The sequence below is a fragment of the Echinops telfairi genome, unplaced genomic scaffold (genome assembly GCF_000313985.2).
Source record: "Echinops telfairi isolate 266 unplaced genomic scaffold, ASM31398v2 ScPeMD7_7467;HRSCAF=8505_1, whole genome shotgun sequence".
NCBI classification, from domain to species: Eukaryota; Metazoa; Chordata; class Mammalia; order Afrosoricida; family Tenrecidae; genus Echinops; species Echinops telfairi.
The window spans coordinates 28,553,733-28,569,201 of record NW_022111368.1 but is presented as its reverse complement, the minus strand read 5'-3'; the positions used below and the strand labels follow the sequence as shown (position 1 = coordinate 28,569,201).

General features: G+C 57.9%; 2 protein-coding genes across 3 annotated transcripts in view; one reads left to right on the top strand and one right to left on the bottom strand.

Moving 5' to 3' along the window:
* Positions 1 to 35: 35 nt before the first annotated feature.
* FAHD2A (fumarylacetoacetate hydrolase domain containing 2A) lies at positions 36 to 7,045 on the top strand. 2 transcript variants are annotated; one of them, XM_045283936.1, is made up of 8 exons: positions 36 to 188; positions 1,785 to 2,035; positions 3,272 to 3,488; positions 5,003 to 5,062; positions 5,318 to 5,480; positions 6,399 to 6,507; positions 6,600 to 6,687; positions 6,822 to 7,045. In XM_045283936.1, the coding sequence occupies exons 2-8, from the start codon at positions 1,791 to 1,793 to the stop codon at positions 6,882 to 6,884; spliced, it is 945 nt and encodes a 314-aa protein (XP_045139871.1). In that variant the 5' UTR covers positions 36 to 188; positions 1,785 to 1,790; the 3' UTR covers positions 6,885 to 7,045. The 2 variants fall into 2 exon arrangements, with proteins under 2 accessions (XP_045139871.1, XP_004704422.1); XM_004704365.3 differs by having other exon boundaries at positions 139 to 192.
* Positions 7,046 to 7,157: 112 nt separating this feature from the next.
* The window catches only part of GPAT2 (glycerol-3-phosphate acyltransferase 2, mitochondrial), a 12,360-nt gene continuing 4,048 nt past the window's right edge, over positions 7,158 to 15,469 (bottom strand). Inside the window, exons 4-22 of the mRNA XM_045283934.1 lie at positions 15,331 to 15,404; positions 14,816 to 14,920; positions 14,415 to 14,543; positions 12,526 to 12,625; positions 12,051 to 12,184; positions 11,666 to 11,765; positions 11,362 to 11,574; positions 10,943 to 11,065; positions 10,686 to 10,768; positions 10,319 to 10,437; positions 9,740 to 9,810; positions 9,399 to 9,657; positions 9,162 to 9,310; positions 8,929 to 9,006; positions 8,428 to 8,559; positions 8,209 to 8,329; positions 7,951 to 8,016; positions 7,699 to 7,754; positions 7,158 to 7,445 (exon numbers count right to left, since the gene is read on the bottom strand). Coding sequence (XP_045139869.1) covers positions 7,329 to 7,445; positions 7,699 to 7,754; positions 7,951 to 8,016; positions 8,209 to 8,329; positions 8,428 to 8,559; positions 8,929 to 9,006; positions 9,162 to 9,310; positions 9,399 to 9,657; positions 9,740 to 9,810; positions 10,319 to 10,437; positions 10,686 to 10,768; positions 10,943 to 11,065; positions 11,362 to 11,574; positions 11,666 to 11,765; positions 12,051 to 12,184; positions 12,526 to 12,625; positions 14,415 to 14,543; positions 14,816 to 14,920; positions 15,331 to 15,404 — 2,229 coding nt within the window. The 3' untranslated portion in view covers positions 7,158 to 7,328. The remainder of the gene's footprint in view (positions 7,446 to 7,698; positions 7,755 to 7,950; positions 8,017 to 8,208; positions 8,330 to 8,427; positions 8,560 to 8,928; positions 9,007 to 9,161; positions 9,311 to 9,398; positions 9,658 to 9,739; positions 9,811 to 10,318; positions 10,438 to 10,685; positions 10,769 to 10,942; positions 11,066 to 11,361; positions 11,575 to 11,665; positions 11,766 to 12,050; positions 12,185 to 12,525; positions 12,626 to 14,414; positions 14,544 to 14,815; positions 14,921 to 15,330; positions 15,405 to 15,469) is intronic.

The following is a 15,469-nucleotide window of genomic DNA, read 5'->3' as shown; positions in this document are numbered from 1 at the left end:
GCCAGCAGGAGCGGGGCGGGGCCAGCTGGAGTGTGTTTGTGGTGAAGTTGTCGCTCCTGGGGCCGCCCGCGGTCTCCGGGATCGTGTTGTCAGCGCTCGGGTGCTTGCTAACCTTCGGCCCCGGCCCCGCCTGCTTGAGCCTTAGCCCGACAGCAAAGGGCGCCGGAAGAATCGACCTCTGCTGCCTGGTAGGTCCGATCGGAGCCAGGGTGGCGGGCCTTCAGACCCTTCTGAGCCGCGGACCGAGGGCAGACCCGCGTCCGGCCCCAAGGACCGGGCGGGTGGCCCCTTGTAGCGCCAACTGAGTGCAGGGGACGAGGCTGGGCAATCAGGGGGAACGGAGGGTCCCCGGCTTGCGTTGGTGGGAGGCAAGGGGTCTCACCACTGACGCTTACTGATCGTTACCTCGGCGGCTAAACTACGCGGTTTCAGTCCTCTGTCCCTTTCTGCTAATGCGGGGGTGAGGGAGGAGGGGAGGTACGGGTGCAGTGGGAGTCTGGCTGTGCCTGTCACGTGGGGCTCAGGGTTACCTTGGACAGCAGTTGACCTGCCTTCACCTGAGCCGGCGGCCAGCCGGGGAATACCGTTTCCCGGAAGCCTGGCTGAGTGCAAGCAGTGCATTCAGGGGACTCCGGAGGATCTCCTGTTAGAAGTCCCTACCTGTCACCGCGGTCTCCTGGACTAAAATGCCCTTGGGAGGCTGTCCTGGGGGCTGAAGCTGGATTTTCAAATGTGCATGACACCTGGTTTCTGAACCCAGGGCTTCAGTGCAGACGTACAAGGACTAGCATCCACGGCAAGCACTGAAATTGCTGCCCCCCAGTCCCTGTCCACACACCCCACGTCCATCGTAACTACTTAGCATCTCCGTGCACCTTGGACAATTAACCCAGTGATCAAAATTGGGCACCCTGCCTTGGGAGCCCAATTATTCATTTGTATGCAGGAGAGACCATTACAAAGAAAACCCTCTCACCTGCCTCACTCCCCCACCTGGGCCTTTCCTGACCCGCAACTTTTCTCCCTCAAGTGTGGTGGAAGGTTACATCAGAATAAAATAGTCCTTAACAGGTAGAAACTTTACCAGAAGAAATGAAAACGTTCGGATAGGTGGAAAATTCCTAATCTTTCTCAAAGAGTCTCAGCTCAACTCAGCATCACTTATTCAAGGAACTAAACCAAGTCAGGGCCTCTGAACTTCTTCACGGCACTAGTGGCTGAGTCTTTGTTACTTCATCAATTAGGAACATCTGTTCCCCAGAGCCGAATGGCAGGGCTGAAGTCTGTTTGGCCTGCACGGATTCTCCAACGCTCATAGCCAAGCAGGATGTGAGGCTTCAGGAAATATTGGTTGCACGAATTCTAGAATCTTGGGGACCTAGCCTCATGCCTGGCATGATGTAGTTGCTCCTCCATAAATGTTACATTTCATACCTTGACTAAAGAAAAAAAAATCAACTTATAAAGTGTACCAAAAGAAACCCAAACCCACTGCTATGAGTTTATTCTAACTCATAGCAACACTATAGGTTTCTAAGACTGTAAATCTTCATGGGAGCAGACAGCCTCATTTCTCTTCTGCAGAGCAGGTGGTGGGTTTGAACCATTGACCTTATCGTTAACAGTTCAATGCTTACAAGTGTTGCAGGTTAAAATAATGGATAAATCTGGGCCACTTCCCTTGTGGTATGTCAGGAATTCGTGCTGGAGTGAAGGAATGGGCTGCAGTTGGAAGGGATCCTCATGGTGGCTCAGGGCTCCCTCTCGCCTTGTTTTCTCCACAGGCTCTGATGCTGGCCTCTGGTAGAAGGAAGTTCCTTTCGGTTCTTCTGCAGACCCAGAGGTGGCCCTCTCAACCCTCCAGAGACATGAGACTGGTACAGTTCCAGGCACCCCACCTGGCCGGACCTCACCTGGGCTTGGAGTCAGGGAATGACAGCGGGGTCATCGACCTCAATGCCTTTGACTCCACACTCCCCAAGACGATGGTGGAGTTCCTGGAGCAGGGAGAGGCCGCCCTCCAGGTGGCCAGAAGGTGAATGAGCAGGAACACAGCTTTGCAGCTGCTGCCCTGGCTCCTCCCCCGTGCTCGCTCCCTCTGCCCTGTGGAAGGGAACAGCCCCATGGCTCTTCTGCAAGAAGGCGGGGTAACCCCACTTCTCTTGGTGACACACCATTGAAACAAGATGGAACAACACCCCAATTAGGGAGGGGCCAACAGAGGTCCCGGGATGCAGATTAACCACCACCACCCAGCCACATTTGGTTACTTCCTAACCCTGCCTTCCCTGGGTATGAAGTGCCTGCCTGCCTGCCGGAGTCAGATGGAACTGGGGGATTCAGAGGCATTTGGGGGAGCAGGGGAATGGTTGACTTCTTGGAGGAGAGAGGCCTGCAAAGGTCTTCTCAAAGATGATTTGGTTTTTAGGTTTGACCAGGCTTAGGTGGGGGCTTCCCAGAAGCCAGGGAGGAGCCCCATGAATCTAAACCTAAAGGTTGGCTCAAGGGTGTATTGGAAGTGCTCCGGGCTGTACGTTCACCCATCAAGTTAGCCGAGATACACACATTTCACAGCACCCAACCGAGTGACAGCAGAGGAAGCGCATGGCTGGTGGGAGTGTCTGGAGTGGACCGCCTTTAGTGAGGGCTGTTTGAAATGCTCTGGCAAAATTACAAATGCACGTAGCCCATAGCCTTTGACCCCACCATTCTACTGTAAGGGACTGTCTGCAGTTGCCCTCCATGCACGCAAATGCTCTCCAGCCCAGGTGTCCCCGCACCACCTTCATGTCCCTCCTTAGGGAGTCGGATGTGTCTTGACAGGGCAGTTGGTGGCTGCTGTAAGTTTAAAAAGAGAGAAGCTCCCTTAGTACTGTTGGAGCGCCTTCTAAAGTGTGTGTTGTGTGTGCTTGTCTGCACAGAGTGGCAGCAATGGCTGCACTGGAAGCAGTGGTGTCTCCCAAGAGGCCAGCAGGTGACTGGGAGGGACGAGCCCTTAACATTCAGACCCTTTCGTACCTTTGATTTCGCTGCCACGTTCAGTTTTACCTAGCAGCATGGTGGCAATTGACACTGATGAAGAGTCAACCGTGCCCTGATTGTCAAGGGCAGCGGCTGGACTCAAGGGTTAGTAACCCTAGAAGACGACACTGTTTTAAAAAGCAAAACTTGTAGTTGTTGTAAGGTGTCTCCACCCCCACCCCACCTGCCAGCCCCCCTCAGGATTGCTGGCTGCTCCCAGCCAGCCCCTCTCCCGCTCGGGTCTCTGCAGAGCCCTGACAGCTTCGTTGCCAGTCCTGCGACGCTCAGATGTGACCTTCCTGTCCCCGGTCACTCGGCCCGACAAGGTGGTGTGTGTGGGCATGAACTATGTGGACCACTGCAGAGAGCAGAATGTGCCCGTGCCCAAGGAGCCCATCATCTTCAGCAAGTTCGCCAGCTCCATCGTGGGGCCCTACGACGAGGTCGTCATCCCGCCGGAGAGCCAGGTTGGTGCCTCCTGCCCCACCCGAGGGCCCCTGGGCACATGGAGTCACTTGTTGCTCAGGAGTGCTCCAGGCAGAAACTGCAGGGACTTAGACAGTCATGAGAGTGGCCCTGGGGACTAAGAAATGTCTTTTCCTGATTATGAAAGTAGTATACTTTAATTATTGAAAATTAATCAAATAAAAGTTAAGATGGTGTCTCCCATATACTCACACCAGCAGTGCGGGTACCTTTGCTAACAGAAAACTCGTTTTCCCTTCAAACTTTTACTTTAGAAATGTTTTGTAAATTAGTGGCCTGCAGAAAAAGCAAACACCCAACAAGACCCACTGCCATCTTATGGGCTGTCAGCACTTAATCACTGCACCACCAGGCCCCCTCACACGGAGCCCAATGTCCCATGTCTCAGTTGGTAATATATTTCAAGTCACCCTAAAGAGGACTTTTAATTTGGTTACTTTTATATACTGGATCGGTCACAAATACACTTTGATGTGGCCCTTTACAGAGGTCCACAGACAACTCCTTAAAGGGCCAGTTATAAATATTTTAGGCTTTGCAGCCCTGGTGTGCTGTTGTGTCTGCTCCACCACTATGATGTGGACGCAGCCATGGACAATATATAAACGAATGAGCGTGACTGGGTTCCAATAAAACTTGATAAATAGCCAACCCTTAACCACAAACACCGCCCTGCCCTTCTTTCAGGCCACTGCCAGTTAATAGATCCCAGACCAGCTGTGTCAGGGCATGCCCCTGCCCCGGGTTAGTCTGGTGTTCCTCATTATTAAGTTCAGGTTAAACATTTCTACCCAGCAGTCATTTTCACTTCACACTGGTCACGCAGTTCACGTGATCTGTTAACTTCGCTCTCTGCATTAGAAAGCCTCGTTTTCATTGTTGCCATCAAGAACCAAGTTTGAAACGCTATGACTAGTCCCATCACATTTCCCCAGCATGCTCTGCTCCTATCTACCTATTGAGCCCGGGGCATTATCTTGTTTTTTGTTTAGATCTTGGAGAAGAAAATGTCCCCTCCTTTTGTGCCCCAGCCCCAGGATTGTACATTCCTAGCTTTATGGTTGTTGAAATCGATCCCTTGCATCCTTTGTGATACTCATATGGGGTCTGTGGTACCTTCCCTTTGTAAGTATGCCCTGGCTCTCTGGCCAAGATATTCTTTGCTCATCTTGTACTGTCTGTCTCGGACCTACAATTATCCATTTCCCCAAGTAACCCCTTAGTGGGTGGTGGCATAAAAGGTCCAGACCTGTGTGCCGACTAAGTTCATACCAACCCTGTCACCAAACAGCACAAAGTCGGGGGTTGTCGGCCACTGCCCAAAATGGGTGCATCTACAAGTCACACCTGGCCCACTATTCACCCACCTCTGGTTGGTGGTGATGGCAACGTGGCAGCCAGCAGCTGGTCCCTGATGTGGATGTGCTACCTGTCAGAGGATGGGGCTGGAGCCCAGAGCCCTCCGTAGCTCATGTTCCTGTGCCCACCCCTACAGGAGGTCGACTGGGAGGTGGAACTGGCTGTAGTCATTGGGAAGAAAGGCAAGCACATCAAGGTGAGGTGGAGGGGGCGGGCTTCTAGCTAAGTGGGGAGGGGCCTCGCTAGTGCTGGCCTGGTTCTCCCACAGTGGGGCCAGCTGCCATGACACAGAGAAGTCTCAGCGCCCCTGCAATGCCATCCCACCCCTCCCCTGCCACACTTGGCTGGCGTAGCTACCAGTGGTGGGATGGAGGCTTTGAGATGCTTTAGCTTAAGAGTTTGGCATCATCCGAGTTCTAACCTCCAATACTGCTAACTCCCTCCCCAACAGGCCACAGATGCCATGGATCACGTGGCCGGCTTCACTGTGGCACACGATGTGAGTGCTAGGGACTGGCAAACGAGACGTAATGGGAAGCAGTGGCTGCTGGGAAAAACCTTTGACACCTTCTGCCCCCTGGGCCCTGCTTTGGTGACTAAGGACAGTGTGACAGGTAAGTGCTGACCACACCCACAGGGTGACCCTTCCTATCTCTGCACTGTTCCTGCCTTTGCAGGGGCATTCCAGTGTTCAGAGGCAGGCATGCCTATTCTGGTTGAGAGGAGCCAGCTCACCAGCTGCCCTTTGGCTGTGGGCCACCAGCTCTCCAGCAGCCCCCTGAGCTGCAGCCCAGTTGGAACAGCCCTTAGTGGAAAGAAACAAACACTGGCCCTGGTACAGCGCCAGGACGGCTGTCTCAGAAATCCGTGCAGTTTCTCATGGGCGACCCAGAGCACCCACAGCCCTGACCCAACCACTGTGGGGGCAGAACAGCCCCGAACTCGCAGCCCCAGGAAAGAGTCTGCAGGAAGGGCAGGGGGTAGAGTGTAGCCCCTTCCCAAACGGATGCTCAGCCACGGATGCAAAGCCGCCTCATCAGAAAGTTAGACGGGGCCCAGCTTCTCCACCTGGAGGTGGAGGGGATGTGTATAAATCCTAACTAGCAGAAAAGCAGAATGTGTTGATCAGCACATTCACAGGGAAGGTAGAATGGAGGGTTCTAGATACTTCCCGGGAAAGAGCAATCGGCCAGCCTCTCCAGTCAGGGCCTGTCCCTTCAGGTGCTGCCAAACCCTAGCCCTTTTCTCCCCCTTCAGTCTGGGAGCGCCCTCCTGAATACACCTGATGATGCCGCAGAGGGAGCAGGGAGTAAGGCAGGGTATGGTGGGCCTCTGCCCGGAGGCAGCCTAGGCTCATGCACAAGGCCGCTGCAAGGAGTGCAGGCGCACCCCCAGGGACTGCAGGGCAGCCCTTTCACCTGGCATGCCAGGAAGCCTCCGGAAGCTTTGTTTTCGAGCTAAACTGAGGGCGGGCGTGGGGGAAGAGGCTCCCCCTAGAGGTTCTGGTGGAGGTTTGTTGTGTTTCATGTCAGATCCACATAACCTGAAGATCTGTTGCCGCGTCAACGGGGAAGTGATGCAGAGCAGCAGCACCAGCCAGATGGTGTTTAAGACGGAAGAGCTGATTGCCTGGGTCTCCCAGTAAGAAGCCGCCTGCCCCCGCCCCCAGAGCTGAGCCTGCTGTCCATGCCACCCCAGCCAAGGGCCTCATCTGGCCATCTGCTTTGCCTCAGGTTCGTCACTCTTTACCCAGGGGACGTCTTCCTGACTGGGACCCCCCCAGGTGTGGGTTTATTCAGGAAACCCCCCGTCTTTCTCAAGGTAGGTTGGGTAGGTGGGATGGGAATGACCAGGAGGCATGGCAGACTGGCCACATCGTGTGTGTGTGTGTGTGTGTGTAGGGGTTGGGGCATGTTTGGGAGTGACCACAGGTGATGGCTGACCTGCTGTTACAGAGGGGAGATGAAGTCCAGTGTGAGATCGAGGGTCTAGGCATCATCATCAACAAGGTGGTATGAGGGCACCTGCAGCAGGCCCTGGACTTGCAGCGAGGCAGAGGCATCATCCCCTTGGTGACCCGGACTGCCCAGTGATAGAGTGGGCTGTGGCCCTCTCCCAAGTGTAAGGGAGAGGAGGTGGGGCGAGTGCCCCTCAATAAAGTTCCCAGGCAAGAGCAGCAGCCTGGCTTCGGCTTGCGTGTGTCCTCCATTAGGGTCTGGCTGCAGGAGTAAGACAGCATCCTCACGGGGCTGGGAAGGGAGACGCACACAGATGCACTACAAGGAGTCTGCTGGGCTTGGGGAAGCACGCGTCCCCATGTATCACACTAAAGTAGCTGGTCGGACCGCAGACTGATAGTCCAGGGAGTATTTGCCAGGCCCTTCTCCATCTGTGTGCTGACACTAGGGCTTGGCCGCGTCCTGACTCTGAGAGGTCCCCCAACAAGGGCTCCTCCCCCAGTCCTAGCCACAGACGAACTGCAGGATGAACTGTTCCAGCTTTTCCTGGTTGTCCCGGTTGGCAAATGTTGGAGACAGGTTGAGCAAGGGCCCTGCCGGACTGGGCGTCTGCTGCAGCACCTGGGGTGGGAAACAGCTGTGAGTGGGCATGGGAGCACGCGCTTCCAGAAGTCTCAGGGGGACCTCTGGCCCCACAGACACCTGTGTGCTGCCTCGTCTCTCTGGGGGAGCAGGACAACCATCCTACCTCCTGCGTCCTGCTGTCACTGAGACCCAGAATCAGCCCTAAGGTGGCAGAAATGGGCTCCCCTATGCAGCTCAGTCATTTGGGGGTATGGGATGATAGGTGGATACGGAGGCCAGTCCGTCTTACCCCCAAGTCTCTAAAGGTCCAGACAGCACTGGCCGCAAGCTTTAGGTCCACACACTCTGGAAGACAGAAGTAAAGGCTGGGGAGCCGGTGGGCACCTCAGTGCTTATTCTCCAGGAACAGGAGGCAGACCACCAGGAAGCTTCCACTTGCAGCAGCCCTTCGTCTGGCGTGGGGTTGCCACTGTCCAGCAGGGGGCAGCAGCCATTAATAAACCCACCCTTGGCTCCCCAGGCACCTAGCCTTGGGACTCACCGAAGCAGCCTTCCTCCTTGGCCTTGGCCTGCAAGAACTGGAACACCTGCTCCGAGTAGCCCAGTTCTAGGGACAGAGAGCAAGTGGTAGACCTGGGCCCTGCGTGCGCACATACACACACGTGCGCATCTTGCCAGAAGTCCTGGCTTCTGAGTACTGCAGGGGACACGGGGGCTCTGCCAAGAAGAGCCTGTGGCACCTCCTGTAAAGGCTGAGGGGATCTGGGGAGCTGCCCACGACTCAGCCAGAGGACCTCACCTGTGTCAGGTAGCTGTCCCTGGCAGAGGAAGGCAGCTGCTTGTGCAAAGGCCCTGAGCAGTGGGTTGAGCAGACGGCAGAGAAAGAGAAAGAAGTCGGGGCAGCGTGACTGCTGGCTGAGCTGGAAGCGGGCAGAGACCAGGCTAAGGGCCTGTCTCTCCCGTCCCCCCTCCCCATGCCGCCCAGCAGCATCCCCCCTGGTGCCTCCTCACAACGCACCCTGAAGTACCGGCCCTCAGCCTCCTGGAAGTCGTCACTGTCACTGTCAGTGAAGTCCCCACTCGGCTTCCACAGCAGCTTTGCACTCAGGCATTGCCGCCCTGTGTCACAGGCCGACCGGGAGCCTGGGATCTGGGGGCCATGGGCCAGTGGTCATGGCCAGGCTGGCCCCAGCCAAGCACACAGGTGGAACTAACAAACGCAGACTAGGGAGCCCAAAAGGATTGCTAGGGCCACACTGGACTATGGACTGCTGAGTACAGTGCAGGGTGAGAAGACACAGGTGCCCGTAGCTACGTGAGTAGGGAATGGGGGAGGGGGGGCGGTGTACAGAGACCCTCTAGCCCATGTCCAGTTCTCTCATGAGGGGCACATGCGCCGAGGGCAGATGTGGCCTGCCCCAATGCTGCAGCGGAGCTTGGACCCCAGACTACTCCAGCTGCTAGTCCAGGGGTCTGCCCATCCCCCAAGCAGGGCTTTGTCCCCCACTGCCCTTCCTACCTCCTCAGCAACCAGGAGCCCGCACTGGATAAGGCGGTCCAGCACCTCCTGGCAGTAGCAGTAGGAAGACTGGCAGGGCTGCAGAGCGGGAGAGACACCCATGGCCTCAGGAGAGCCAGGCACGTGGCAGGGTTGTGTCAGAGGCAAGACACCTACTGCCACGGGTGGTCTTGGGAGTGGGGCTTAGCAGGGCCGCCCTGCTCTACCTCCGGGAGGGCAGGCCCAGGGCTGACCTGCAGGAGCAGCAGGTCCTGTGGCAGCAGGTGCAGCAGCAGCAGTATCTGGCGGTACAGTTCATTCTGGCTCAGCAGCTCCACTTCCTGCAGCTCCCAGCGCCCCTCAGGCCGAACTCTGCCCACCAGCAGCCCCCGCACAGCACAAGCTGGGGGCAGAGAGGGCCACACAGAAGGGTGGGTATGTAAATGGAGCCATCCCTCCCCCACACCCACCCTGGGCCCCTCTGGACTCACCACCCACAGCCTCACTCAGGAAGGCGGGCAGCAGCTCCGCACTCAGACGTGCCAGGTGCATGAGGCTGGGGCCGGGCCGTGGCACCACCACCAAGTCCCCCTGGTGGACGCGCAGCAGTGCCACGTGTGGCCACAGCAGGCCCAGGGTGTGCTGCACAAGGCAGCGGAGCTGCCCGGAGAAGCCCACGTCAAAGCCGCGCAGCAGCGTCTCCTCCGTCAACCAGGAGAAGTCTCCCAGGAGCTGCGACAGGAACACGCCCTGGGCGGGCAGGGCGGGCTGAGCAGGAGGCTGCGCATCCCCGCTGCCCGCCCCGCCACCCCCCCATGGCGTGGCGCTCTACCTTCTGGTGCTTGACCAGCAGCAGCGTCGCCATGATGGCTGTGCTCATCACCGCCGAGCTTGCCACACTGGCTGCGCCGGGAGAGGGCAGGGGCTGATGGTGGCAGGACCAGCAGCCTGGGCCCTCCATTTTGTTCCAACTCTCCCTAACCAGCAGCCACACCCCCACCCCAACCTAGGGAGGAAGGGGGCAGGCCTGGTCCCTGGGCCCTCCCCATCTCTCATGGGCCCCACTCCCCAAGAGCACTACAGAGGAGTCTGGTGAGAGAAGACCTCTGTGGGCCAGGTCCTTGTCCCTTACACACATGGCGGTAAACATGAGCCCATTGTCTGCTACAGAAACTCAGACCCCAGAGGTGATGCCATGGGCCTGGGCCCCACCCTCACTGTCTCCTTGACTGCCTTGCACAGTAGGATTCCACTCTTCTCTGGGTGTCCCAAGTGTGCCCCCTCCCAGGGAGGGTGGATCCGACACAGAAACCCACTTGGGATAGAGGGAACTGACAGCTGGCCAACCCAGAGCTTCCGAGGGGCTGCTTAGGAGCCTGCCACCAGAGGCCCAGATCCAGTCTGCCCTCACCATTCAGGATGTGGCGGCTCAGCCTCCGCACCAGGAGCTGGTCCTCTTCCTGCAGGGCCAGCAGGGGGGCTGTTAGCGGAGTCCACTCCTGCTCCTTCTCGGTGTCTGGGATGGCGGTCCTGGGAAAAAGACCTCCTCTGCCCCCGCTTTCTCAAAGGTAAGGATGTCTCCCCGAAACTAGCCTAGGGATCTATGTGACACAGCCCACACCCAGATTCCAGCAGGGAGTGACACCTGGCCCTGAGCTGTGTGGGGAGGGCAGGCTGGGACCAGTGAGAAGAGAGGAGAGGGAGGGAGGCAGAGGGACAGCCCAGGAAAGAAGTCGTCAGCTTGCCCACAGGTCGGGAGGGCTGGCCCCTGCTCCTACCATCGTCCCAGCACGATGGGCAGCAGCAGCTGCTCCAGGGTCTGCCTGCTGCCCCAGCAGCTTCTGGCATTGATGGTGTATTCCTGTCCGAACAAGGCTCTCTCAGGTGGCCTGCCTTTGCCCACCTGCACACTACCCACCTGAGACGGTTGGGGTGAGTGCAGCTGGGGCTTTGAGGGCCAGGCCGCCAGAACCCTGAAACAGATGACCTGGAGCTCAAAGTGGGCATTCCCAGCCTTGCCTAACAGGCTCCCTACCTGCAGGGAGAAGGGCTGGGCGAGGTGCACACGGACACAGGCCCGGTGGCTACGACCCCAGCAGCTGCACAGGCTCCGCAGGACAGCCAGCGTTCCAGTCCACAGCCCCAAAGGGGTGGGGGCCTGGGCAGGGGTGGAGGGGGAAGGCTGAACATGTCAGTACGGATGACTGCTCACGGCACCCCGCACCCCAAATGTGCACCATCTGGTTCGAGCCTGTTCCTGTCTCTCAGCCCCATGAGATGCCCAACCCTGACCCAGCCAGCAGACGCCAGCCTTCCACCACAGATCTTCTAAGGCCTAGACACATGCTGCAGGACAGTGCCGGCAGGGAGCAGATGCCTTTGCACACCCACTTCCTGGCCCTAGCCCTCCGAGGACCGCACCACAGGAGGTCCCGGAAAGCAGAGGGGTCTCACATGGGACAAGTCAGGCAGTGCATCTGGGACCAGGTCGTAGGTGACAGCCACTGGCACCAGCACAGCATCGGGGATGGTGCCTGCCCGGACTGCCTGCACCACCACTCCCAGCCAGGCCTGACCCAGGGCTGACAGCCGCGGCGCCTGGGGTCCAGGGGGCTCCTCCAGGAAGATGAGTAGGGGCTGCCCGCTGAGCAGCAGCTGCTCTATGGCCTAGCACGGAGGGAGACGGGAGGGTGGGCATCAGGGTCAGAGCAGGAACAGACCCCTGCAGAAACAGACCCACAAGCACTGGGGCACTCACTGTACGGACCACAGTCCTGGCAAGGACTCCCGCAGAGCTGTCCAGGGCAAGGTTGGCTTCTGGAGGCAGGAAAAGTGCTCCCAGCTTCCTCAGCAGAGCTCTGTAGGGCACAGGGTAGATGTTGACGAGGAAAGGGACTTAAGAAATGAGACCAGGCAGGAGGACAGTGGCAACCCTGGCCACTGGGGCCCGCTTGGGTCCTACCTGAACACCCTGAGGCCAGACACGACCTTAGGGCCTATAGCTAACCATTGCTCTGACCCCAATGGTCTGGGCTGGAGGAAAGCTGAGAGCAAAGAGGCCAGGTCTCCAGACTCCCCTCCCTACCCCTGGTCCCAGCCTAGAGACACCCACTGCTATCGGTGTCAGGGTCCCAAGCTTTTACCTGAGGGCAGGGGAGCAGGTGTGGGGGTCCCAGGCCACACGAAGCACGCCCAGGCCCTGGGTCAGCAGCACGAAGGGCAGCAAGATCCCATTGAGGAGCGACTTGTGGGTGGAGAGGAGGACGAGAGGCAAGCCCTGGTTGGGGAGGAGGGGGTGCCATCAAGTGCTGCCAGTCTACGCAATGCCCAAGGGCAGGGAGCCTAGAGGGAGCGGCATCAGCTTCCTTCTAAGCTCATTTCCCCAAAGCTATGCATTTCCAACAAGTGTCAAGGTAGCACACTGACCCAAGGCAATGGTTAGGCCATGATGAAAAGCGGTTAGGGGGGCCCCAGGGGAGCGGGGCCGTGAGACTCTGGGAGGAGGTCGCCAAGGAGCAACGGCTTGTTCCCACCAGCAGATGGGCTGGGCTGGTCCTGACTGCAGGGCCGGATTCCTCTGCTCTCGCCATCCCAAGCCCAGTGGAGGGGGGGCCTCACCCGCTGCGCGGCCTTGCGCGCCATCTTCATGTGTCCCCTGTGGAGCTGCACATTCAGGAAGAGGCAGTTGAGGAGGCGAAGCATCAGCCAGCTGAACAGCCTGGGGAGCAAGGCCCAGTCTGAGGCATGCAGGAAGCCACCATCCTAAAGGGATGGCTCCACAGCAACTGCTGACCAGCAGCCCCCTCCCACTTTCTCACACAAGGCAAGTGCGGCTCAAGACTACAGGACCCGCCTCACAGCAGATGCCAGCGCTGCCAGCCTCAGACGCCCTCCCCTCAAACCCCCTCCCCTCAGCCAGAGTGCATCTCCTATCTCAGATCATAGCTCGGCCTGCTCTGTGCAGAACACTGGCAACAGTGGAGCTGACATAAGGAGGAATGGAAATGACCGAAGGAGCCGAGTCCTTGGGAGATAGGGATTGTCCAGATAGGGATTGTCCTGGGGGGGAGGGGGCGGCTTTAACTGGAGGCAGGAAGGCGTTCAAGCAGGTGCAGCAGTGCAGAGCTAGGGCGGGATGCACAGCATGTTCCCAGGAAGCATCAGTCAGCAGTGAGGGGCGCTGTGCCCCTGCAAGATGGGCCCTCACGAAGGCCTTATCTACCTGGTTGTGTTTTTCTCAAGGGATGTTTGGTCACTTGGGTGAAGGTAGAGAAGGTGGGCAGCTGAGTCCAAACAAACCTGGGGTTCTAGTAGTTGGGGCTTCTTCCCAAAGGCACTGCTCACAGGAGGAAGCAGGGAGTCGAAAGGAGGCCAGAGGGCAGGAGACAGGAGGGCACTGATGGCTGGTGCTCAGTCAGGCCAAGGGGCTGGGCATCTTAACAGCCAAAGCACGGCTGCCAGGAGGTCTGGGGGAGGGGACCCATCCTTGCTCCATCCTCCTCAGCACTTCCAAGACAGCTGACTCTGATGAGCAGCCCGGCGTGCTCCTTCGCTTGCTGATATCCATCCTCTGCTGGGAGCGCGTGTGTGCTAAACCTTGGCCAACGTATGGCCTCTCGCCTCAACTCCAGATGCTTACATGCAACCTCGTACTCACTGTCTCCAAGAGCCAGCCAGGGATCTGAAACTCTTATGTCCCCAACACCCTTCCTTCCCAAGGGCAGCCTCACTCCTGTTCACACCAACAGCTGCTTAGCCAGAAACCCAGCTCACCTGTGACTCCTCTCTTTGTCCCCCAGCCCCCTCTCCACCCAGCCATCAGCAAGGACCGGTGCTTTCACCTTAATCCTTTTTTCAACCTTTTCTGTCACCACCCTGTCCAAGACTTTGTCACGTCTTACCCTAACTACCAAAACAGCCTCCCAAGTGGTCTTCTGGTCTCTACTCTTGACCCCAGTCCATCATGCTTTCACTCCCTGCTTAAAGCCTTTCAGGGCCTGCCTGATCTGGTCCCTTTCACCTGTTTCACCTCAACAACGCTCCTCCTCTCCAGGCTCCAACTACATCAGCTTCTTTCATCTTCTAGAACCAAGCCCTTTCCTGCCCAGAGGCCTTAGTCCATACCAGTCCCTGTATCAGGAATGATCTCCCACCTGTGTTCTCCCAAATCAGGCTCTTTCTCTTCCTTTAGGCCCTGACAGGTCTCTTCCTCCCCTCCTCAGCCTTAGCCTTCTGTCCCTTTCATTTCGCATCTGTTTGCACCTCAGCTGACTTAGGTACCACGTCTGCCCCCTGGAACGATCCCTGCACCTAACAGCTCAAGCATGTGTGGGTGAGCACATGGTGGTGGCCCTCCAGACAGAGGGGAGTGGAAGGAGGCAGGGGGTAAAAGCAGTCTGTAGCCCGCCCTGATAATCACCCAGCTCCACAGGAACGGAGTCCTGCCACCTGCTATGCCTCAGAAGGGGGGGTCCCAGCAGAGACAAGTGGCCCTCGCGCAGACTTACCTGAGCAGCAAGGGGCGGGGTGGGGCCTGGATGTGGTCCAGGACGCGCTGTACCTCTTTCTTCACAAAATTTGGCACCTGACCTTCCCCAGCGCCCCCGGGTGTCCTCCCTAAGATGATGTTCTGTACCCTGTGATGCGGGGGAGGGGGCAGGATGAAGCAGGCCAAGGACCTTGGCTCATGTGCAGAGGTGTCCAAGGTCCCTCCGATCACTTCCCCCCACTCCCCCAGGTGATAGCTGCTCGTCTTCACCCTCCATTATCCCAAAAACCTTGCAGGAAGGGCTTCAGACAAAGCTATTACTCTAGAAGCCTGTCACTAACGAACTCTCTCAGCCTCAAACCGTTGTCTTGGCTTGGAGGATGCCAGAAGTATCAGCCTGGGCTGTCTCTGCCTCCTTACCCAGGGCTTTCCAGGATCTTCTGTGGGATATCCTGGCAGGAGGGTATTTGCTGTTCCATTGACCACAGGAAATAGCAGAGCCTCCGAACAAGCCAGCCTCGAAACCTGAACACAACTCCAAGGCGGAGGGGAGAGCTTTTAAAGAAAGACATACCCATACACCACACTCCCAGGGCCACAGAGGCCTACCCCAGCAGGATGGGACCCCACCCCACGGCCCACTTTCCAGAACATCCGAGTCCGGCTCATCATAGAGCAGGGAGAGCTGCCCACCTGTGCCCTGTTCCCAGCCTTCTCTCAGCTGCGTGGGGTACAGGGTCAGGGCCAAACACCCAGGGTCAATGAAAACTCCCCAAAGGAGCTGTGGGTGAGCCCCAGCCTAGTTCCGCCAGCCAGGCTGCACAGCAGAGGGTATTCATGGGTCCTCTGTGTTCATCCGAAGACAGGAAGCCAGCAGCCCTCAGTCCCAGGGCCGCGGCCCACACCCACCCAGCCCCCACCCTAGCTGGGACTACCTGGTGTTTTCCTCCTTCACCAAGATGACATTGCAGAAACCGAGATCTGTAATGCTTCTGTGGAAGAGGTCCTCCTGCCGAGGGGCGGGAGAACATGTCCCGGGGCCTTCTCGGGCCACAAAGACCCACCATGCCTTGT